Source organism: Amblyomma maculatum, chromosome 1 (assembly GCF_055883805.1).
Source record: "Amblyomma maculatum isolate TAMU_Amacu chromosome 1, ASM5588380v1, whole genome shotgun sequence".
NCBI lineage: Eukaryota > Metazoa > Arthropoda > Arachnida > Ixodida > Ixodidae > Amblyomma > Amblyomma maculatum.
This window is the reverse complement of record NC_139344.1, coordinates 68,271,003-68,295,794: the sequence shown is the minus strand read 5'-3', so window position 1 is coordinate 68,295,794 and position 24,792 is coordinate 68,271,003. Positions and strand designations below refer to the sequence as shown.

At 48.1% G+C, this 24,792-nt stretch overlaps 1 protein-coding gene across 2 annotated transcripts in view; it reads right to left on the bottom strand.

The window, feature by feature from the left end:
• The window catches only part of LOC146202732 (phosphoenolpyruvate carboxykinase, cytosolic [GTP]-like), a 62,520-nt gene that overhangs the window by 7,209 nt on the left and 30,519 nt on the right, over positions 1–24,792 (bottom strand). The window contains exons 1-5 of one of the 2 annotated variants that reach the window (XM_084588288.1): positions 5,484–5,660; positions 3,253–3,522; positions 1,572–1,756; positions 1,152–1,355; positions 411–598 (exon numbers count right to left, since the gene is read on the bottom strand). In XM_084588288.1, coding sequence (XP_084444414.1) covers positions 411–598; positions 1,152–1,355; positions 1,572–1,756; positions 3,253–3,522; positions 5,484–5,593 — 957 coding nt within the window. In that variant the 5' untranslated portion in view covers positions 5,594–5,660. Of the gene's footprint in view, positions 1–410; positions 599–1,151; positions 1,356–1,571; positions 1,757–3,252; positions 3,523–5,483; positions 5,661–24,792 lie in introns of those variants that run through there. The other variant, XM_084588289.1, reaches the window with a different exon arrangement.

Here is a 24,792-nt window from a genome sequence, read left to right as displayed (position 1 = left end):
GCACACTCACAAAAAAAAAAAAAAAACAAGAGTTCCTTTTGTACACAATCGTTCATATAGCATGCCAAAGGGTAAGAGCCTGAAGTCTAAGTTATAAAATATTCCATGTTGTAAACTTTGCCTAGGCTAATCTTGGGAACCAAGCAAAGCTGTGGTGCGAGCTGGTTGGTTGATGCCTAAAATCGAGTAGCAGCATTATTTTTCCTTCATCGCAAAATTAATGAATATTGCGTGCCTGGTGCAACATGGTAACAAGGCACATGTCGCCTAGTAAGAAAAGAATCTGGAAAATACATCTCAATGAATGTACCGACCCTAACAATATAGCATAAGCAATATGTCTGATATCACAGTGCCACTAACACCAGCACCGCACAGGCATACCGTAGGAGCGGCAATGACATACTAACCAGCATGTGCTCAGCCAACCAGCCTTCTCTCTGAGCCAGTATGGAACCAAGACGCAAGGCAAAGCATTTCTTTCCAAGCAGGGAGTTGCCACCATAGCCACTTCCAAATGAACAGATTTCATTGTTGTCAGGAATGTGTGAAATAATTGTCTTCTCAGGATTGCAAGGCCAGTTGTTCACAGGGGGTGCTGCAAAAGAAACTCATGAGTGTGTTATAAAGACTACACAGTTGACTGAAAGCATGGCCTGAATCTATTGGAAAACAGTTAAACCTTTGGCATAGAAAGCATCCAGGATGGCAATTCTATCGTCCCATCTGAATGCTGATAACGAAAAGTGTTTCACTACAAGTGCATTACACAGCCTGATAAAATGACATTTAAGTAGACACGATGCAGTTATGGAATCGAAACAGTGCATCAAATTATTAAAGGCATACGCACATGCATGACAAACTGACTGCACAAGAGGGCTGCTTCTTCCCCTGACATACATATTAGAGCAAGAACAAATCCAAGTACAGCTTCTAGCATTAAAAATATACTACGGACGAAACTTGCTATGTACTAGCTATTAGGAGGTCTACTACTACAGCATGCGAGTAAAGAAGCCAGTCTGCAGCAGTGGGTTTAAGCACAAGAAAAAAAAATGTAACTATGAATGAAAATCCTAAAGGGCTGCTAAAGAGATGCCAAGAGCTGGCTGCACAGCGCAGGAGCACACAGGGTGTCACATGCTCACTCTTCATGGGCAGGGGCTGTCCCACAGAGTGCAAGCACTTGACGAACGGGCCATCTCCCAAAGTCCGCAGCACCTCTGAGCCCATGCGAGTCATGATGCGCATGCTGGCAGCCACATACGGGGAATCTGTCAGCTGGATGCCAATCTTGCTCAGTGGAGAGCCAAGAGGTCCCATACTAAAGGGGATCACATACATGGTCCGACCTGCGCAGCAACAAACAGAACGAAATCACAAACCTATACAGGCCAACGAAGCACATGTCATGAGCTGCAATGACAGTGGAAACACTGCATAAGCAAGTATGTTGAAAAGCAAGCAGGTGGAACTGCTGCCAAGTAGGCCCTAAATATTCCACTTACTCTCCAATTTTTTAGTGCTAGGAAACAAGAATAGGATATGTGAATATTACGTCTACCTACCTTTCATGCAGCCAGGAAAGCGTTCATTGAGGGCTTTTTGCAAATCTCCTGGCGACATCCAGTTTCCCAAGGTGCCCTTGACACCCTCTTTAGGTGTTGGGATGGTGTCTTCCCGTCGCTCCGTGCTGATGACTGTCTTGCTCTCCACACGGGCTACATCAGCTGGGTCAGTACGAGCCAGGTAGCTAATGTGCAAGAGGAACACCAGTATGCTGGGTTAAAAATTGGTCCAGCAGCTTCATATGCACATATAAAAAAGAAATTTTTAATAATGAACTAAATATTGAAATGCAGCATTGCTCATTCAGCCAAGGCAAAACAATACATAAACTATTCTTGACAGTGTCACGCAAAAGTAAACATGGCACAGGGAAGGATGTCTAGCTTCTGCATGATACAAGAGCACACTGTCCTTGCTCTGCACAGCATGGCAAAGATATCATTTCAAGCCAAAGCACCTTTCAGCCAACAATTGCCTGAAGACAGACTCGTGTAGCATGTCATTGCGTCACGCTATGCGAGTCCTAACAGAACCAGGCATTGAGCAACATAGCCTAGCGGCTCAAGGCATCAGTAAAACGAGTGAAAACAAAAAGCTGCCTTGAGGAGGAGCAACCTAAAAGCCGTAATAAGTATATTGGGCTTTCAGGTAACAATTTAAAAAAGAATTACTCTGAAAATATTTTTTACTTGCTACTTTTATAACCCTCAGACACAGCGGCACAACTCACTGCAAAACTATTCCAACTATACAACTAACAAAAGGTCACCAACTTTTCAATGATCCCAGTTGGGTAGTTAGTCCCAGTAGGTAGTTCAAAGTTGTGAACTATAAGATAGTGCCTTATCAGTTTTTGTACCTAAGGAAATCTCTTTTCAAAAGCCCTGCAGCATGAGGAAATCCAACTATTTTTTTTTTTCATGCAAAACCAAAACAGAGTGCAAGAGATGCGCAGGAAATCCGGTACAGACTTCACGTCCAGTTATGACAAGTGCATTAGCTACAGCGTCAAATTCGAACAGCCTGCTCTACTTTGACATCTAATGCAATTCGTTTTGCTCTGTTAGCGTCAAATATAATGACCCCGCAGATGAAAATGATTGGCCTTTCCCTTGAACCAAGCTACGGGGCAAAATATAGTATATAACATGGCGTAATACCACTTGTAGTTCGAACTGAGTGCTGTAGCCACTGCACACATCACTGGTTGTTGAGTCTGTGCTGTTCCACCTGCATGTCTTACGCTTAGTTTAGCTTTCACGCGGAAACTGTTGGATATCCTCACAAAGCAGGGCTCTATAAAACGAGTTTTTCTTCGTTACAAAAACTGATATGATGCCAACTTGCCCAAAGCTTTCAAACGGTAATAATTTAATTATAATTAGTCATAAGTGGACTTCTGATGTTTTACAGCGTATTCTGCGCGCCGCAACAGAGAGAGTGTTCATTTCTATTTGTGTATTCTGAACTCTACTTTCGGTGAATTTTTGAAAGTGTTCACTGAAGCACCCGGTATCATTGCGAGTTGCATCAGCAGAATGTGGCAGCAAGCAGAGAGGCGAGGCTGCAACGTGACCCGAGGTCGGTTCCTGCGCCATTAGTACTGGGTGCAAAGGGGATCTGCAAGTTCAGAGGCTCGGCCTCTGCGCCCCACCACCCGAGGCAAAGGACACCACGCACCAGTTCCGGTACTTCGGCAGGGGCACTATGCTGCCGGCCTTGAGCATCAGGTCGAGCAGGTGGCTGTTCTCGGCCTCGCTGCCGTCGCAGATGTGCACAGCGCTGGGCTGGCAGAGGCGCTGCTTCTCCTCGACGTAGGCGCGCACATCGTGCGGCAGCGCCGAGAGCGTGGCCGGCTGCGGTTGCTGATGGAGCGCCGGCGACGAGCTCAACGCACGGGCGCAAGCGCCCGCCGGCTGAGCCAGCTGCGACTGCAGGCATTTCAGAGACCTGCGAGACAAGAAGCGCGCGCGTTACGCACGCAATGGCAGCCGACGAAATCGCTACGCAAAGAGGCGAGCAAAGCGCGACAACGCAGGAACACAGATTTTCCCGAGGGGTTGGTAGGGTCTTAACCTGTCAAGCACGGCAAGCGGCGCAGCAGTGGGGGGCCTCGAACTTTACACAGGAGCAGTTCGCATCAACAAAAGACAACAAACATATTGTTACGAAAATCCCATTTCTAGGGATATCTGTCGCGAAAATCGATCCCCTCCCCATCATTTCCTTGCTCGCCAGCGATTGGTTGGCTCCTGGAAGGCGACGGGATGTAGAAACGTACCGCTTGCCGAACACTGCCCCAAAGACGAAATTTGCGCACTTAAAATCGACTTATGAAACAGCTGGGGAACAATATGTAAGACGACGCCATAATTGTAAACTGAGGGTGGAGACAGGAATACGGCAGCCCGTTTCTTTCCACTGCAAAAAGTGAAAGCCCACACGCAAGTGACCGAGATTTGAGAAAGTGCACGACCCCCGTCAGCCGCTATTACGTAACGGGGGGAAAGCACAGATACCGCTTATCAAACGAGTCGCCTTGAGGTCGTTATTCAAGGTGGGGAGTATTCACACCAGCCAGCCAGGCGCGCCGATAAGCTCGTGCAAGTGGCCTGCCGATACCGCTGAGGAGCAGCGTCTCGGAAGACATCCTGTCATGTCATCCCGTTAAGTAAAGGAAGTCCATTATCTTATCGACTGTCCATGCAGCCTAATGCTTGTGAATTTCCATGAAATACGCTCCCCATCCCAGCGCTTGGAGGCAAGGCCACTTTCTCCAGGAGGAAAAAGGAGACAAAATGGCCACTGCGGCCACTGGACTCCGTGAGGAGGGATTGCGGAGCAACTGGACGCGGTGGTGCTGCTGGATTTAAAATACAAGTACGATACTGTGGGAAAAAAAAAGCTGGCAGAAAAGAATGATACGCTCAAGCAATAATTAAGAAGGAAACTGGAACGTGACGTTGGACTGTTTGAGAAGGCGACGCTCGCAGAACCCGGAAGCAACTGATCACGTGGTCGATCCAAGACCTGGCAGTGGCCAGAAGGAACACGAAAAGAGGCAACAAGCGGGCATTTGTGTTGTCCACGGCCAGATTTCTGCTGCCCCGTCCACTTGCGCCGGCGCTCTACAAACAAAAAAGAAACAATCAGCCCAGATTTGCGCTCTGCATGAGAACGACAAACGCGCAGCTCGATGACCGTTGCACGATGCTTCCTGGTGAAGCGCCTCGTCCAGAAGCGATCAATGCAACGCATCCGGCCAGAGACAGGCATCGGTCAGTGCAGCCAAAGAAGCCAGAAAATGCCACTGCGCCCAAGGAAAACGAAATTTGGGAGAAGCCAGGAGAAAAAGCAGCTGGGATTAGTGTGCCGGCATTCGCACAACACGACACCACAAGCGCTGCGAGCTTGTGGCCTCGTGGTTTCTCCCCGTGAAGCTAGGCGATTTGTGCACTGTTTGGACACCGGTAACGCATGCGAGAACATTTATCTGCGCTACATTCGACAAGCCATTTTCTGCACAGAACGAAAGGTGAGGGCGCCCTGGGCCAGTCACGATGGCATGCACAGCATGAATCATGTAGCGCGTGCCTACTAATTGGTCCAGGTTGCCCCTTTGCTTTCGTAGTGTCCCTTAGCTGAAAACCATCAAGAGAAATTACTCTAGTGCACACGAACACCCAGCCCCGGAAACCAGGCGATTGATGGGTGATAAAAGAAAAATAGAATCGGCTACAACGGCAAGAATAGGCCGCGCGCAGCACAGGTTGACATCCGGCAATACGATACGGATGTCAAAGTGACGCGACAGCCAAAAACAGCAAACGTTATTCAGCCGATGAATGCATAACCCCGGATCCCATCCCGGAAGATTAACAAAACCCGGGAAGCCACGGACGTCCCCTCACCGTCCAGCGTCGCACATGCCAGCGTCCAGGCCGGGGCTCGCGCATAGTGAAGACGCCACGGCGGGATTGCCCTGCCGCACTAGGAACTGCGTCGATCCGGAGGCAGACATTTTCGATCTACACGGCACGACTGCTCTTCTGTATGGGCGACCTCGACTTCCGCCGTGTTCATCACTGGATCGTCAGTGGGCCATACCGGCCACTTTTATAGGCGCCCGCCGGCCACCTCCCTCGCTTCGCCCTCTCGCTCGGCACGCACTGGGCCAATAACAGCAGGCGCCGGGCGCTACGTCATCGCCATGACGCAGTGCTCTAACAAAGAAAAGGAGCCTACAGACGGTCGGCCGACGCTGGAAACCTAGATGGGAAACGCAAGAGGTTGCGTTTTTTTTTTCTCTTTCTTTACCCCTTCCTTATCCTTCTGTCGCTCTTCCTTTTTACATATCACTCTTCCCCTTTCCAGCCGCCGCAATCCCCAATGCTCTCTCGGCCGGCGCAGATCTACAGAGCAGATAAAAAAGTTTCGATACAATCATCAACATGCACGTGGACACACGCGATATATACTCGACTACGCACAAGGCGGAGAAAAACAAACGATCTGAGTTGGCAGCACTTCAAAGGCACGGAAAGCAGAGACGCTCATTCCAGAGAACGGCAAGAGAGACATGCTCATTGCGAAAAGGACAAGCAAAAGACGCCTTCGCGACAGCCACGTTCATGTGAAGCGCTTCCCGGGTTTCAGCCGCCGGCGCGCCTTTGTTGGTGACAATTAGGGTGCGTTAATGAGGAAAGTAACCATACGAGCTGCTTCGACGCACAGATGTGCGATTTCCGTACTGAGGCAATAGAGGATGGCTGGCTCATGCAACCGGCCCCTCAAGTGTCGCCGCCGTCCCCGCAAGAAGCACGCTACGTGTCCACGGAGCGCAGCACCCGCAGCAAGACGATACGAGCACGTACTGACCCAATACTCGTAGAGTAGGAATAATGTTCTACGAATCCCGGGCGTCATATCCGTCCGAAAACAAAATCACCCCAATTAGGCGCTACCAAAGACGAATCGTGTGCCTTCGACAACTGCGTGCACAGACCTGTATCGATGCTGTTCTCGAGCATGTGAAGAACAGTTGCGTTTCCTTTTAGCACACCAGGAAGAAGCTCCTGCACTTCGAAATATGAAAGTTGTTGTTGTTCTCTTCTAATTTGATGGCACATACCCACACAGGGGGATCGGCCAAGAATTGGGGTGCAGAGATATCAGATTTTGAGATGTATAACTACATCGCAAAAATAAATAGAAATAAATGCTAGGGAATAGAGAAGGAAATGTAAATATGAAGAACCAAAATAAAAAAGAGTAAATACTAACACACGCAGTAGGAGAATAGTCAGATTTATATGTACAGATTAAAACTTCAAAGCATATTAGCAAGGTAGACGTTTTGTTTCTATTAAGAAGTTTTGAATGGCGTTAAAAACAGGCCTGTGGCTGTACCCAAGCATGGTGGCACCGAACGATAATAAAATTTGGCTGCTCAAATTAAGACCCAGCTGTTGCAACGGCTTCTCTAAATACCGTTTTCTCATCATGGTAAAACGGCGGCAAAATATCAAGAAATGATCTATTTCCGGTTCCCCGCAGAATGCGCAGACAGGAGAAAGCGCCAAACCAGACCTGTGCATATAGAAATTTAGGGGCGGAATACGACAGCGTAGCCTGGTTAGAGAGACCTCAGTCTGCCTTGATTGACATATGATTTCCTATTCCAGGATACTTGAGGTGCAGGTAGTCATCCGATGATAATACAGATCCAGACTGCGTGCTTAATAAGGCATGCCGCCTAAATCGTGCTGCTGTTATGTACGCTGTTGCCGGGAGGATGGGCAATACAAGGCCATTCAGAGATTCTTTAGCTAGTCTGTCAGCAACCTCATTGGCTGTCACATTGCTGTGTCCTGGTACCCACACTATATCTATGAGGCTCAAATGTGAGGGGAGCAATGAAAGAAAGGTGTTTAAAATTGGCGAATCCATATTCGAAGAAAGCGACAAGCACAAGAAATAAGTCTGTAATTACAGCCACTGTTGAGTATGGTGGGCCTAGTTTGCGCAGAGCAAGCACCACCGCCAGCAACTCCGCTTGGAAAATTGGAGTAAAATCCGAAGACGGACTGAAAAAGCCGTCTAAAAGCGGACAGTATACTCCAACGCCGGCTTTTTCATTAAATTGAGAAGCATCCGTTGCTGTCGTTATGCTAACGGGAGGACTTTGTAAATGATCTAATAATCCATTTAAAATGTGAGGTGAGAAGTGTTTTGCATTATTTGGGAAAATGTCATCATAGACAATTTGAACCGACGATGCACTTACTTTTGTTGGAAGGATGTTAGAAAGGACTACGTGCAAAGGTTGTAACAGATTTTGCACTAGAATTACCTGTGGGGTACGAAACCGAGGCCATCCGACTCCAAAAAAGGAGTCTGGCTCGAAACAAAAAATTGATATGGAGCGGTGGAATTGTGATTCATATATTTTTAGATACGTCTGGACAGTCAAGAATTGTAATCTAGTTAACAACGGTGGTATTCGGGCTTCAAGGTATAATACATTGTTAGCCACAAATTTGGGGAGCCCAAGGCATAATCTAAGCGCTTCCCGCTCTAAAAGAACAAGCGGAGGAATTTTGTAAGCAGGTGAACCAGAAAATAACACAGATCCAAATTCTATACATACATAACATAAATCATTAAAAGTGCGTCTCGCCGCATCCCAGACCTTGGATTGCTTAACCTGAGCAAAATACCCACAGCACGTGCCCCCTTCGCTGCAACATGTTCAATGTGATCCCTCTATGCCAGATGGTCATCGTAAATCAGCCCTAGATATTTCAAAGACCCCGAACAAAAGCAGATTTTTCTTCTTCCTCTTCCTTTCCAAAGCGCCGGACACATATCTCCCAAAACTAATTATGCCCAGTTCTATCTAGAGCGATCAAAGCATGTACCGATCGATAAACGGATCCAGAGAGAAAAAAAAAAAAACTATCGGGAGTATGCAGTATTAAAATACGAGGCTGCAATGCAACGAGCGACGATGTGCAACCGTTACGAGGCCTAACGTGACGAGTAAGTGTGAACAAATGCAAACAATGGAGATGCCGCATGCCTGCGCGGAGACTGGCACGAGAGCACACCAGGAGAGTCGTAATTCAGACTAGCTGGGTCAAAGCAGGCATGCGAGCCCATTGTGCAGCTCTGCATAGCGACAGAGGCGCGCAGCTCTGGAGAACAAAGCCGTTTGCAAAAAGCGCCTTACAAGCTGCTGGTAATGAAGCAGCCGGCACGTGCACGCATATGGACGAGTATGAGCCCGGATCAGAGCTTTTTTTATGAGTGTTTAGCGAGGCGATCGGCTGGCGGATGGAAGCCACGCATTGCAAAGGCCCAGTAGGCAATTCTAGCCTCCGTACAAAGGACCTGAGCTTTTAGAGATCAGACAGCAGGCGCCACAAGTGCGGCACGTCGCCGTGCGCTGAGATCTATGGTGACTGGCAAGACCAAGCTGCTGCTACTTGGCGGTCGTATTTCTATACGGCCAGACTTCACAGAAAGTAGATGGCCGCCGAAAGCGCAGTAGGGTGGTCTCGCGCGACGAGTCGTACGACACGCTAACACTGGCCTACGCCAGGAGGCTCTGACCTGCGTGGGCCAAGCAGAATGCACAGCGACCGTCACAAGCAACTGTCTGGAAAGGCTACCTGCGCTCGCATCCAAGTTTGCTGCGCAAAAATACCACCCACTGAGACAACCATCATGCAGTATAAGCGTGTTCTTAAAGCGGTTCCTCACGCACGGGACATGACTCGACTTTGCGTTTATGAGGGCGAAGACCCTTGCACTTCTCAATCGCCCGACATGACTACCGTAACAGAGGAAAACACTGGCCGTAACAGGCATCAAGTTGCGCGCACGGCAGACAAGCTGCGGTGTGTTATCTCTGGCGTATTCCAGACATTGAGGCAGACGCGCCCTTCTGTGACGCTCTTGACAAGCCTGCGGGCAAACGCGACAAACTCTGCGGATGAGCGGCAAGAGCTTAGTCCGAATTCCTCTTATGACATTCCTTTTATGACAACGAAGGAGGGGGGGGGGGGGGCGTCCGCATCCACATATTGTTCTCTTCAACTCTTAATACAAAACACGGTCAGTTACAACAACCGTTATACCGTGGACAGCAATAAGGGCTGCATTCGCATTCCACGGCTGTCGCTAGTCGGTCAGTGCTGTGAATATGCGAGCAAGCGAGCGCTGGAACATCCCACTCCTACAACAAAGCCACTGTGTGCTAAAACTAAAAAAAAAAAAAAAGAAAGAAAAAAAAGAAAACCCGCGAAAATGAATGCGCGCGCTGCGTTCCAGGATGTAATAAATGCAAATGTGTAAGCAAGTCCTTAGTTTAGGAATTAAACGTAAAGGCAGGCAGAACCAAAGCGCAGCCGCATCCCCCGACGCGATAAAGGAGGGTGCCGTGACCCAGCTGAGCGTCCCCTAAGAATTCGAGTACCAGAACATGGGAAAGTTTGCCCCCATTGTATATCACCCATGGGCACCTATTTGCGGCACTGGGGAACAAACCTCGCACCTCTGGCATGCGCGGAGGACAAGATGTCCTTGCCGAAGCGAAACTGCGTACGTGACTGCACGTCGTGCATGCATTGAGGAATGCATACGTGCCCAAGTCTCCGAATACCATCCGGCGCACGAGAAGCCGCACGCAGTGCACCGGCGGGGAAAAACCGCGCGGCCATCTCAAATGCAGCGGATAAGATGCGGCTCCAGTGACACCCGCGCCACCAGCATGCATGCCATTGTGTTTGTCGCGTCAGTCACAGGATGCGGGTTAGGCGAGCCCAGGTAGATGCAGCATCGTCCGATCGGAGACGGCCAATGTCGTCGCGGTTGCTAGGCGCTGCGGTTATGCCTTTCCCGTGGGTATAGATGGCAGGCGGGTGGGTTCGCGTCAAGGAAAGTAAAACTGGACAAACACAAGTCCAGGTAAAAGGACTATAGTTGGATGCAACTCTGCAGTAACCGCCATAGACAGTTTAGCCGTGACGGATAATAAAAGTACGCTGTCTTTATTTTCCTGCATGTCGAAAATAAAAATGCATCAAATCAAATTATAAGCGCGAGAAGTTTGACGCCACTGGCTTGTTAGGTGGAGTCAAATACCAAAAACTGATTCCGTTTACTGTTCAACAGAGTGAGTCGCATGCTTTTTTTTTTTATATATTATTATTATGAAGACATGCAGAAACTGAGGCAACTGCGCTCGGTCATTCATGGTGTGACCTTTAAGTGTGTTCTTCACTCCTGCTTTTATTCATGCGTACAGTCCGCCGTTCGCGCACGATGCATCGTACAGTAAATCGAGATGCGCTGAAGGCATCAATAACTGCGCCGCAATGAGGTCTGCTGGCACGCGAGAATCAGACCAGACTGCAAAGAAACCAGATTGGGCCAGATTTCCAAAGAAAACGCCGTGAGAAGAAAAATTCCGAAACACTGCAAAATCTGCACGGGAGAAATGCGAAAGTCACAGCTAGCGAACCTGGGACTCGTGCCACACAGTGGAAATTTATTTTTATTGCAGTGCCACATATAATTATAATTGGTTTTGCGGAAAAGAGAGGCACAGTATATGTATATAACTTTCTCCTTCAAGTGTGAGAGCGGACGGTACACCCTTGCTTCTGTCACGTGGCGTTCCATGGCGCGCGTTCGTAGCGTGGGCTTGACGGTATAAAGCGCCGCTCCTACAACGCGGTGTTCTCATAGCCACGTGACATTTCAACAAGCCAGACGCGCCTGAAGCACGCAAACTTTCCATGTTGCCGCTCGTCGCTGTCGCTCAGTTTCTGGGTTTTTAGAAAATTTCGCGTATCGCCGGAAGCAGCTCGCGAGGCAGCCAATTGCAGAAGGCTTTGAGGTGCTCAACTTCCGTTCTGGCTTTTTTTTTTTTTTTTTTTGCGTGTGAAGTTTGTTTTCCTAGTCCGGTTTGGCAGAAGAACCTGGTGCCTGCACGCGCGCTCACTTCGTCTGATCCGTGTATATATGAGTGCATCGAGACAATCCAGTAAAAGCTTGGAAGGGTAGTAAAAGAAAAAATTTAATTTCGAAAGGAGCAGGAGAAAGTCACTGCTTGCAATGCAAGTCGGCATCACACTTAGTAGCTTGGTAGTAGCACACCGCTGCGCTGCGACCATTTAAACTGCGATGCGTTAAAAGAAATTTATCAGTGTTTTATCGTACTTCATGCTGTTTAGGGTTAGAAATGGGATATAGCGTGATTGCACTTCCGTTGACCGAATGACGAGGCGGTGGTAACAGAGCAACGCTGAAAACGCACCTCTCTGTCGCTAAGCCCCGTCGCTCCGTGCGGTATGCACCAGCGACAACGACAGGCGTTGGCGGCAGCGTCGCGCGACGGATCGCTAAGAGCTGTCGCTTCATTCGGTTACCGCTTTATGACGTCACGCTGTTGCTAGGAGGCACAATGACGTCAGCGGCGGCGGTCACCATGGCAACTACGTTGGCGTGACGTCACCATGCATGCAGGTTTTTTTTTTCTTCACATTTTTCAGGAAAGTTTTTCGTAATTACCGTTTACCGATTAATTTAACGTTCACTAATCCTTTTTTAACACATTCCAACCCTTTATCCGCCTTGTTTGCGGTTTTTGCAACAATTCCGATGTCACTACCGGTTTGCACGTCCACACACTATGTGCACGTCCAAGGCTATTTCGACGTCTGACTTTTCTGCCTCTAATTAATTAACTAATCAGTCCACATCCAACAAATTTGGCGCGCAATAAAATTTTGTCCTCCTATGCCTCATGCGATAATTATTTCACTCCTAGCCCTTCAGTGAACGACACAAAGCCTGCGGACTCTAGCGCCCACTTCTGATGCGAATTCGTGAACATAGACGAGCGGCAATGATTTGTTACTTAGTACTAACTCCCTCTGCACTGCGATATATTGTTCGTTATGTTTATAGACTTGTATAATTGCCACTGTTTTCCTGTACCTGCGATTTTGTTTTTTAACCCACTTTGCGGATATCTTCGTATTTGCCCCCCCCCCCCCCCCCCTTACACAATGCTTCTGTGGAGGCCTGTAAGGTATATGTCAAAAATAATTAAGGCTTTCGCCTTAAAAAGAGTGCGGCTCCGCAGCGCTAACGCTGAGCTGTTGTAGCTACCGAACAGTACAACTTGGAAGGACGACAGAAGGACGATATGCAGAGTCTGATCTTTAAAATAGGTTAGCAGTATTCTTGCCACCATGTTAATTTTCGAAATAACGTCACCTTCCACGCGCCATCAACAGTGCAGATGCACTCCCGCTGTGAAACGCAGTAATCTGCGTAATTATTGCATCGCACTCAAAGCGCTGCCCTCACAGGTTGCCTTCTCCGAGCGGTGCTCGAGGACCCCACCATTGATACCGGCGCGAGGCTCAAGGCGCGTCACTGTGTGTTTCTCACAGACGCCGTCAAGAGCGCATCCCGCCGATCTTTGTAGGCAGATACAGTCGGATGCAACTCGAGAACGAAGCACCCAAAGACGCAGACAGATTGTCGTGACGTCACGACTAATCCATTTGCAGCTGTCAGCGTGGCATCGCCAGGAGCTGGCAGGTGTAATGGGATTCACCACGGACTAGCCGATCAACACCTATGTCATGACTCATGACAATCGATCGACGTAATTGGCTGAAAGCCCCCTAGAAAAGCATTTGTAACTCCATTTTTGAGTGGTCAGGAGAGGGAAAGCACCACTGCTGCACCAGTGGTGTGCTTGGAACACGTACGCTCGTCAATTTGAGTCATCAAAAGTAGAATAACTTGAACATCGCCCTTCCCGGCTTTGTAGACAAGGCTAACAGCCACGCACATCCGTTCACAGACATTTACTGGTCGAGGAATTCCGGAACAGCTGAATTTTGTCGCACCTATAGCCGCCGAATGCATAAGGTAACTGAATCATCCCTTACGCGCATGCTCGCACAACTACTGCTGTACATGCCTTAATTCCGGGCCGCTCACAAGGAGCGCGAATAAAACGCACTGCCTTCACAGCTTTCGTGTCCCGCAAATTTACGAGGTCGGGTACACTCCGTGCACCACATTATACGTGCCAGAGGCATCAAAACCTAATCGCTCCGTGAAATTACCACGCCGCAAGTACCATCGGCCACACAAGGTAAGGGATGCGGGTGTGCAAGAAAAAATCACCCCCGAAAAAGAGACACTTAATCGCGGATTATGTTTGAACACGCTATAACACAGCCCCCAAAACAAACCGACTAAAGACAGAGACGCCATAGTGGAGGGCTGCAGAAATTTACACTACCTGTGGTTCTCTTAAGCGCACTAACATCGCACACTACACGGGTGCCTTTGCAAACTCTGCATGGTAGTGGTTTATTAAAAAATTATAATCAAAAGTGAAGGACAAGAATGTTGCCGGTTACGGAAATTGCTATCTAATACCTTAAGCATACGAGCTGCGGCCGGAGGTAAGAAAAGGGACAGGGAGACGATAGCGCGGAGAAGTACAGAAGGGTGCGATAACAAGAAAGGACAGGGTAACGAAGGCGAAGTATCTACATTCTCAGCTGGATATCTAAACCGCGCCGTATGGGAAGAGTAAAAAGAGGCAACGTAGTGAAGGGCTACGGACTAATTTCCACCCCCTAGGGACTTTTACGTGCTGTTGTGCACTGACGTCGCTATGTCAGTTTCTCAATGCTTCTCAAACGTGCGTTTGCACGGCGTAATCGGTTCTCAAACGTGCGGTTGCACGGCGCAGTTAAATCCCGGCCATTCTTTTTTTTTTTTAACTGAATACGCATCCCAAATGCTTTTGAGGCCAAAAGTCGATACGTTCCCAATCACTGCGCGGCACCTCATAGACTTTTCCCAGAAAAGAAAGCCGTGGGCGGAGAAAGAAGAGGGAGGAGGGCTGGTGCGCACATCGCAACAGTGTGAATCGCGAGAGCGCTGAGCGAAAACGCGTGATCTCATCTGCGGGCAAATGGTATATCATTTCTGCCGCTACCTTCTAAACACGCTGTAACCTGCATTACGACCAACTGGTCATTAACCCCCGCGTGAATCTATAGGTAACGGAACAAACGAAGCTCCTCAAGAGCAGTCAGTCACCTTCGCGGACGCTTTCGTGCCTATCGTTATCCCTTGTCTGCTCTTGCAACGCCGCTACAATGCATCACCACTGCAGATTTTTTTTTTTTTTTTTTTCATGGATAAGGGAGGGCATGCCACAGAAGTTGAACACTCGAAAGACTGCTTCCTCAGCGGCGCTCTCTCTCAAAGTCCGTGAAAAGATCGTTCGCAACAGAGAAAAACCGATCTGTGTTACGTTCAGCGGCAGCGTTCGCCGTCGTTTTCCCCGCACGCTAACAAACACCAAAGGCAGCGGCGGCTCGGTTCTCGGACCTGTCCCACAGTGCACCGGAATTCAGAAGCACCTTTGGTCGTGCTCGCACACCAGCAGCCAAGCGGGAGGGCGGCAGCTGTCGTTCGCCACGCGATAGGGGCGAAAACTCGGGGTGTGGCTGCAAGGTTAGGGTCTTTCTCATTTGTATCGGCACCGGGCAGCCGGGGCCAGCTCGACGCCATGGGGTTTCATAAAATCTATGCTGCAAGCGAAGCGGGGGGACGTAGGCGACAACCCGGATGATGAAACTTGCCGCTCCAGTCGCGCGTAAACACAAGTAGGAATGCTCGACGCGTGAAACGACTCTCAAAACCCGAAAATGCAGACCAAACGAGAATAGTCTATACTAACGGCGCTATAGATTGACAGAACGCGCGGCGAAACGTGAGGGTTAATAATAGAGGGAAATCGCAGGCGTCACAAAAACAGGCTCGCAGGTGCATTCGCTAAAACGACACGGGGAGACGGCAAGCCCGGGCATAGCGCAAGAGAGCCGCGGCATTGCGCCACGTTGTCACAGTGGAGCAGCCAGCGTGGCGTCCCTGCACTCGAGAGACATCGCTGCGCAGCACGACAGTCACGTTCGGCGGCGAAGCAAGCGCACACCCGACGATGCTAGGCGACCCAGACGTCTCCCAGTGTGACACATCGTAACTTCACCTGTTTACAAAACTCTTCTAACCCGCCTCAATTGCTTCCCCAGGAACTAAGCATTCGATACATGCACGCTTTCCTTCAGGAATGCGTACACTTCTGCCTGGCCTGCTACAAAAGCTTAGCGACAAGTAGCTAGCCCTTGGTTCAATCTTAGGTCAACCAGGTTTTCTTATTCTTTTTTTAGTTAGTGTGGTGGTGCTTATTACGTCAAAGAATAAAAGGGTGATGGTTAGATTAACGAGAAAAAAAAAACAGGGGGAGGGGGGGGCTTTGCTGATGAAATAAAGTCCAGACGAGAGTAACGATACTGAGCGTGATTTTACCAGCCAACACCACGGAAACATATGGAGGCTACGGTACTAATCCGGAGAACTACAAATTACAAATGAACTGGCCAGGGGGAAACTGCGTGAAAGCCCCACGCGTGAGGACTGACACGAAGGCTATCGCCCGATATAGGTACATTATCGAGCTTCGGAATGCTCACGGAAGCTCACAGCTGCGCGACGTCACCTAGCCGTTCTCATCGAAAATAACTCCTACTGCGGATGGGAGGCGCGCGCGGTCTCGCCGGCGAAAACACGTTTCGACATTGAACAGCGGCACCGTTCAACGACCAGCGAGACGGACGGAGTGACAATAGTTATGCGAGCTTCGTTTTTCCAGCCAAAGCACTCGAGCACAAACCCAGGCTCTCGCCGAACAGTAACCGACACGAAATGCGCGTGTAAGCAACCGCATATCGCTCGCTTCTTCAGAGGGCGCTCTCATTTAGGCCCACTATTTCAAGACGAAGGGTCTATTCATTAGAGCCCGTGATGTGGACATTATAGGAGCCAGTTTTTAAAATGCCCGTAAAAGACGTTTTTCCGACGTTTCTTTTCACACTTGCACAGGACCGCTGAACCTCAGAAAGGGCCAAAACTTCATAGAAACGTCGAGATGCGCACGGCGAAGGTTTCGATGCAGTAACGCCCAAAAACGTAGCACAAGTGACTTATTTGCCGGCCGAAGGAGCTCCCGCGAGCGAATATCCAGGCGCAGAAAAAAAAGGCTACAATGTCAGCATCAAGTGCGAGGGTTTTTTTTTTTTTTTTTTTTTCGATCTCCTACGAGCAGTATCTGGTCATTGCGCTACACTATAACCGCCGATAACGGGGAGCTAATGTATACAGCTAATGAAACAGGGCAGTGAGCTGCAAAGCAGTGCAGTGCAGCTCCACCGCTCAGCCACGTGTTTTGTTTCGGTGAATGGCCTCTGACAACGACATCCAGTGAAACACTTCCAAAAAAGTAACGCCGCTACATAGAGATACGTGTACGTGAAATGCGCGGAACAAGCTTTCCCAGGAAGGGAGAGCAAAGGCTTGAAAATTTAAAACGAAAAAGAAAAAAAAAAAAAGCATAGTAACCTGCCTGGCCTCATGGCGCACCGCTAAGACGAAGGAACCAGTGGTGGCAACAATTAGCGTTAGGTACTTCTAGTTGCCCGAAGTCAAATAAATCTTAATTTAGACTCCCTTGTCCAAACCGTGGCGGTAATCGAAATACAGGCTCGTGGCAGAGGTGCATTCTTCTCCTGTACGATACTGTCCGGTTTCGGTTCCTCGAAGTAGGAACGTCCGACAGCAGCGCAACCGCCGTCGGCCGTCTTCGCCAGTGCTCGTTTAACTTCACACTATCAGACCAGTGGCTGCGGACGCGCACCTCGAAACGAAAGACCGTAAACCCGCATCTCCGCGAGCTACAGCTGGCACGGGTTCATACGAGGCGAACGAGATCGCAAGGCGCGACCCCAGGGCAACGAAACAAGGGAAATTTCTCTTCGCTTCGAGCCGATTATAGGACGAGCAACGGCTGGCCCCTACAGAGACTATGCGAAATCACGCAATTCTCACCGCACGTGAGTAGCACTTCTCTCCACTTCCGCAACCGGAAGCCAGAGTAATGTTGCGTGCGAAAACACTTCCTCGTTAACACGGCTTGCAATAAACGCGGAACTGTGGCCGTGACGCCTTTCATTTCACTCGTGACATAACAGGCACGAGCAGATGGCATTGCCATAACATGGCTAGTGAACATTGCGTTTAAGGTTAGTCCATGACCGTGAAAGACAGTGCGGTAAACAAGTTCTTCCGGTTCCAGGTTTTCTTGAAATGTTCCTCCGGGGGGCTTCACATATTTTATTACGCCTTCGCCTGGAAATCTAATCAAAACAATGGCCGACGACGCATTAGGTGCGCTGAACAGCACCTTTTGCTCGCCGACTGCTCTAGTAAAGAAGTGAAATCCGCGTCGACTACTGGATAGGTTTAGGTCGGAAATGTGAACTCTTTTTTTTTTTTTTTTTTTTTTTCCAACTACCAAATGCGCCTGTTTCAGATTTCCGTCTTCAACAGTCGATTAGGTTGCGGAAAACGCGATGAAATTCCACATGCGGAACCACTGCCGGACCAACCCCGAAGATTTTGGATTACTGGTTGCACCGGTTATTACGACTGAAATAGCGGAGGAACAGGAACGAATACAAAAACGAACGCTTTAACGAGCAGCGCTGGTCTTTGTAATTGAAGAGCTATATTCGCTACTTGCAGCCGAAGCCCTGTACTCCCCTGCTGTCGCATCACGCACTAATGTATACGTACGTTAGAGAGCTAGCGGTTTACAAGTGGTTAACGGTTATTAATCGGAATTGATGCGACTTATTTAAAAAAAAAATAGAAAACACACCCAGCCGCATCGACCTCTGCTCTCCTCAGCAACGAGCATACCAATTATTGTGGCAGGGCGCCGGCGTGCGTAAGATTTTTTTTTTTTTTTTAATACACTACACGCGGTAATGCAGAGGGCGGAAACTGCTTAGAGCGGGTGGGGGAGGGGGGGGTGTACTTTTGCTCTAAGGTTTAGCCTTTTATGTGGCATGAGCTGCACGCACGTCTGATACGCATACGGATGGCAAAACTGCATTCAGAATGGCTCTAGAAACTGAATGACTACTATAAAAGCTTTGTGGCCACTGGTTTGGTCGAGAAAAAAAAAAGTTAAACACTGGTATCAATGGTACCATTGGTGCCAATAACTACCGTGAGGCAGCCGACTGATGGAAAAGGCTACAATTCCTCAAATTCGTTTTCCCAAAATAATCCGCGTCAAACTTTATGCCCGCACTTGCAAAAAGGTCCAGCACATCAACCTATGCTCACAAGCAAAATATAAAAATAAGCTGAATGGTTTGTTCGGCAGTACACGACATCCATACACATGGCACACAGGCGCACCACTGTCCGTTTGCCGCGGATCTTGAAGATAGAAATGGGTCCCACTGCCGTATAAGGAAAGTATTAAACGACAGAGGAGAAAGGTATAGTAGAACCAGAGCAGATAGGAAAGTGTCGTTTAATCTGCGTGTGTCGTTTTGACCCCTAAACGCGCTGCCACGGCTCGCTAGCCGTCCAAGTGCGCGGACAGCGGCGGAAAGGCCGTGGCATGCGCCGCGCTCGCTTTCGCGTCTGTCAACTGTCACGCATATGACATCAGGCACTCCCGCGTACGTCCCGAGACAGCGGGCGAACCTCGCCCGGGCCGACATGTTTTCATAATTACAGCGTTCGCAATAGCTCGCAGGATAATAACAGCCTGACTAGTTTATAATTTTTTCGCAATCGACCTCATTACGAATTTAAAGCAACACAGTACAGAAAATCAAAGCCAGGGCGTCATGCTTTACAGACGCGTTTTTAAAAACAACTTGAGGGACCTCCAGGAAACATATGGTAACAACAACAAAAGCAAAAAAAAAAAAAAGGCCCTCGGAAGCCCACATATTTTCCTCGTAAAAACAACTGCAATTTCGCGTACAAAGAACGTTCCACACATCTTGAACGCAAAACCCAACGTAACCTGCACATGTTCAACGATAAAGAGCATCGTTCGCGGTCACTCTTTGCAGAGCGTTTACTTCTCAAGAAAATAATTAGCCTGCTGTACCCAAGGATGCGCGATCGAATCCCATCTGTGGCTGCCGCTTTTCGATGGAGGCGGAAAGCAAGGCGCCCGTGTGCTGTGCGATGACAGTGCACGCCGAAGAGCATTGTGATCAAAGTTTCCGGGACCATCCACTATACCACGTCCTTCGCTTTGGGACGTTAAACCCATAAATCAAACCGCGCCACTCTCACCATGGCGCACATCAGTACCAAGGGGCGCAGCCACCGTGCTAGCCTGAGGAGCGCTTCGCATAAAACTTTTATTTTTCGAAAATGCTACGTTTGCTGCTCTTCTAACGACCAGGTATTTCAAACAGATGGTTTCACGTACCTCAGGCGGTTCTCAAATGAAATCCTGCCACAATTAAAGGAGTATAGACATTAAATTTTGGTTGCATTTTTCTTAATGACGCGTATAGACAGCCACACATTTCTGTACATGGATAACCACGTGGTTTTCGCCTACGACCGCTAAATAATTTATGACTGAAGTTTTATTCTTACCGTTTCAGGCTCAACAGCCGAGTGATAGCTGTGACGCCAAAGGCTAAGTCACGTGAGGGATGAAAAAACTGCGACATAATCGCAGCTTCACTTAATTGTTGCGATTCCTGTTCTTGGGGCAGGCTGGCTTTGGCATTGTAGCAAATTAAAAGGAAATAGTAACGATTATACCGCTGTTTATCTTTTTCACCCCTCACGTGACTAGACGCCAGACTGCAGAAACCAAAGCAGATGGGAAGAAGTCGGTTACAAATTACGTAGACATATATCCCGTGGTGACCAATGGACAGTAATGCCTTATACGCATCACTGAGAATAAAACACGAGCCCGTGAAGCATAAATAAAGCACCCATAGAAGTTTGCTAAATCGTGAGAACAGAGCGGTGACCAAAGCAGCCTCAGGTAAGACACTGCCGTTATGAACGGCGCTAAGTACTTGTATGATGATAATGCAGGTGAGATTCAACCGGACAGAATCGGAATAATACAACAGTAGTTTCTTTCTCGTAATTAACTGTCGTATGGCATTAAAAACAAGACTGACGAATTCGCATCAATAGTTGATAGGGTTAAGCCATCGGCAATTCTTAACACTGAAACATGGTTTGCAGATGAAGTTTCTGATAACGAAGCATTTTCCAAGACGGAAACTTGCACGGAGAACGTGCGTTTACACTTGTGGATGTCAGAATGTCTTCCCATCAGATAAACTCAGATGCCGATGAAGTTGTGTAGTGCTCGCTTACACTCAGTAACAACAAAGTACTAAGTGTGTGTTCTCTCTATCGCCAGCTTGATTCGTCCGTCAATGTGCTCACGCAGTCGGCAAGGGCAGTTGACGCAATGCAAATAGACTTCATGGTCATTGGAGGAGATTTCAATTTGCCTAGTACTGATCGAGGTCGACCTCATTTCCTGTGTTTTTTTTTTTTTTTTCGGACAGTTCAAGCAAAGAACTGGTTAACATGGTTTAATTTTTTGCGTTTATATCCAAACTGCTCTGGAACCGACAAGCGGAAATCATATATTTGTTTTTCACGAATCGCCCTAAATATGTCCGCTATACTCAGGTACTGCCTGGAATAAGCGATCACAACGCTGTGCACTATCGAATTTACTAGGCAAGTCGGCAGGACACCCAGCATTTGCAACCTTCAGCAAACGTCCTTCAGCGTTGTGCACTGCACAACGCCGAAACGGTAAACAGAGGAAAAGCACGTGCAAGCTGAGACAAAGAATTGAATGAGTACCGAACGGTCTTTTAAACATGCAGAGAGCTCTGGTATAATTGAACTACGGTCCATGTTTAAAGAAAAGGTGTTTGATCTCCGACAGCGCGCTTTGTTCTGTCATGCATATTAACGAGATGTAAAAGTAGGCCTTCGAGTAATCGGGAGGCACACACGCAGCATTACACACAGGAGATGAGTTTATAGTACATGCATATAAACGAAAGCCAACGCGGGCAAATTGGTTGAACCTACAAGAAATCACGAAAAGGTGCAAGTTGCAGTGACAGCAGCGGAATATTTTTTCGGCGTTTCAATGGAGTCGAAACAAAGATAATCTAAAGAAACTTTAAAGCATGTAAAGAGAAAGTACGACTGTATACCATCTCTTGTGTCTGATCACACGTTTGCTAGCGATGACGCAGGAAAAGTTCAACTTCTTTTAGTTCTGTTTTCACCTCTGAAATCGATCATGGTGATAGGAATACATCGCAATTCCATGCCGTGACAAGTGTTACGAATGGCGTTATCAGCACGAATGGTATAAAGACTCTCTTGCAGAACCTGAAGGTTGCAAATGCTGGGTGTCCTGCCGACTTGCCTAGTAAATTCGATAAGCTTCGTGCACAGTCGGTAGCCCCATTCTTAAAAATTACTGTTGAAAGATCACTTGATTAATCTCGCCTTCCTGATAAGTGGAATATTGCAAGCATTGTGCCAGTTTACAAATCTGGTATTTGGGATACAAATATTACAGGCCAGTATCATTAAATTCAGCTGCGTGCAAGACACTACATATTTTATATACCAGAACTGTATCCTACATGGACGCAAATTCATTTTCAATCCTTGTCAGCATGGTTTTCGAAGGGTCCTGTTACCGTACTACGCAAATGACAATTTACGCACGGCCTGGCTGAGGCGCTAGATTTCGGATTTTAAAAATGCCTTTGACAATATTAGCTATCACGTGATTACGAGGGTAAAGGATTACGACCTCTGTTTACGGCAACTGCCTGTAGTTTTAAATGGCGCTCGGTCTCAAATTGTTCAAGTTGTCTCCGGTGTTCCCCAGGCCTCGTGTTGGGGCCATTGTTGTTCCTGCTCTATGTGAATGATTTTGGTGACAGAATAGGGTCTCTAATACGGTTATTTGCGGATAACTGCGTTCTTTATAGAGTAGTCACTTGTGATCGCGATATTGAAAGCTACCAGGAAGGCCTAAATAGAATCTGAGTGGTGCGTTAAATGGAACATGAATTTTCCTGAAACAATTCATATCAGCTTTACAAGATAGAAAAGTACGCGTGATCACATGTTATTAACAGGCTGTTGAAACGAGTATTCGAATATAAATATTTAGAGGTGTATTTCCCTTCCAATTTGAACTGGTGCCATCAATTATGCCACTGCAAAAGCATGTAAAGCCTTAGTTTTCTTCACCCAATGCAAGAACTTTTCTAATGTCACGCCTGGATATTTTATACAAGACTTGTATCAGGTCTGCTCTTCAATACGCGAGTACGGTTTGGGATCCGCCTACTGCTCGAGATAAGTTGAAGAGGGTGCAAAATATTGCCTCTCGTTTTACAGGTGGGCTTCGGCACAGTACATCGCGTACGAAAGAAGCACAACTGGAAACTGTTTGATAAGCGCCGAATGAAAGCGCGCTTGAAGCTTTTTCATGCTATTTATTATTGAACTGTTCGTGTTGAACGCGGAAAGTATTTTCAACAGCTTTTTATAACTCCGACCGTGTTGACCATCATTTTAAGGTCCGTAAAACTGCAGCTGTCTTGTTTTCCTAAAACCATTGGGGAATGGAATAGGCTTCCGAGTGACGTCGTGGGTACGGCATCAAATGATGCTTTTCTTCAATGCTGTAAATGTGCATGTATAATTACATTTCTTTTGTCTTCTTTCTTTTCTTTTCTTTTTGGTGCGGGAGGGGGGGGGGGGGGGTTACTTCCTACTCTGCGTATAAAGGAGAGGTAATATATTTATGTAGTTTATGTATTTTTGTGCCCCCCACTGTAATGACTTGGCGCCGTGTGTTTGATAAATAAATATTGTAAAAGAAGGCTAGGTCGAGACGGCGAGGTCGTGACGGCAAGGACAGCGAAGCCTTGTCTAGCGTTTTAATCCGATCACGAACCCAGGCGCGCGCCGGGAGCCGGCGCCGCGGGACGATGATGATGATATGTACAAATGAAAGAAGATCATGGCATGTACAAATGAAAGAAGGTCCACAGAAGGCTCACAATATATAAAGAAAAGTCGCGTGCCTGTACACCTCAAGCTTCAGTCGTGCAGCCAAAGCAAATATTTATGTCTCAGCCATTTACCAGTTAGCGGCGCTAAGGCAGACTCAAGTGATACCGTAGTTCTAGGAACGCGTACGAATACTCTCGTAAACAGAGCGTGACAAAGGAAACCCCCCCCCCCCCCCCCCCCCCCCCCCTAGATTGACACAGGTCGCGCATCTCAAAAGTGAATATTAATGCGCGCAGCAGCGGTGTCCACAATATTTGAAAGCGTATTTAGGTAGGCACCGCAACACTGCGCGTATTTTTTTTTTTTTTTTTTTTTTTTTACTAAATTGGCCGCGAAAAGACGTTCGATCAGACACAGCGCGGAGCGGGCAAATCATAGCCGGACAATTTTATTTGCGCTTATTTTGAGAGAGCACGGCCCGCGAACTCGTGGTGCAAGGCCGCTCAGGGGCACAATCGCTCCTTTAGCAGACAAGATCGACGACAGGCGGAGCAACACGCTGCACAGCGGTGCGATAGTGCGAGACGAGCAGCCCTCATCAAGCCTTCCCACCGATCGAAATGGGTAGCCAGCCGATTGGGGGAAACTGCGTGCGCTCGCGGATGACACCTGTATTTGAAGCGACGCGGAAGAGGTGGAGATCAGGAGTGGGCGCGCCACTCGTGCAGAGCTGATAATACCGAGGTTCGAGCAGGCGGCAATCGCCATGCGGTACGGTTGGCCCGTAGTTCTCGCTCCACCTGCACCAGCGCTTGAGAAGGTCGTTGCTTAGTTACAGCTAGTTTCATTTTGTATCAACCACCGTCTCAAAGCGCGACCAAAGAATATGGCACCCTTGAGCCATTATTATTTACTTTAGTTATTAGATACCTGAATCGCCTTACGGCATTACAGCAAAAAAAAGGGGGGGGGGGGGGGGTGTACAAGGTGTAAAAAGGAATTCAAAACAAAGCACCACATTACAGTATAGTGGCGCTAGGACAGGGGGGAAAAATTCTAGGGGGCACACTGAATCATTAAACTGCGATGAGGCGAAAGCCTCTAACGTGCGGTGGTCCGAAGCCCTCCACTACGGCACCTCTTTCTGTTTTCCCTTCCACCTTCGCGATAGCGTACGTAAGCTACCAG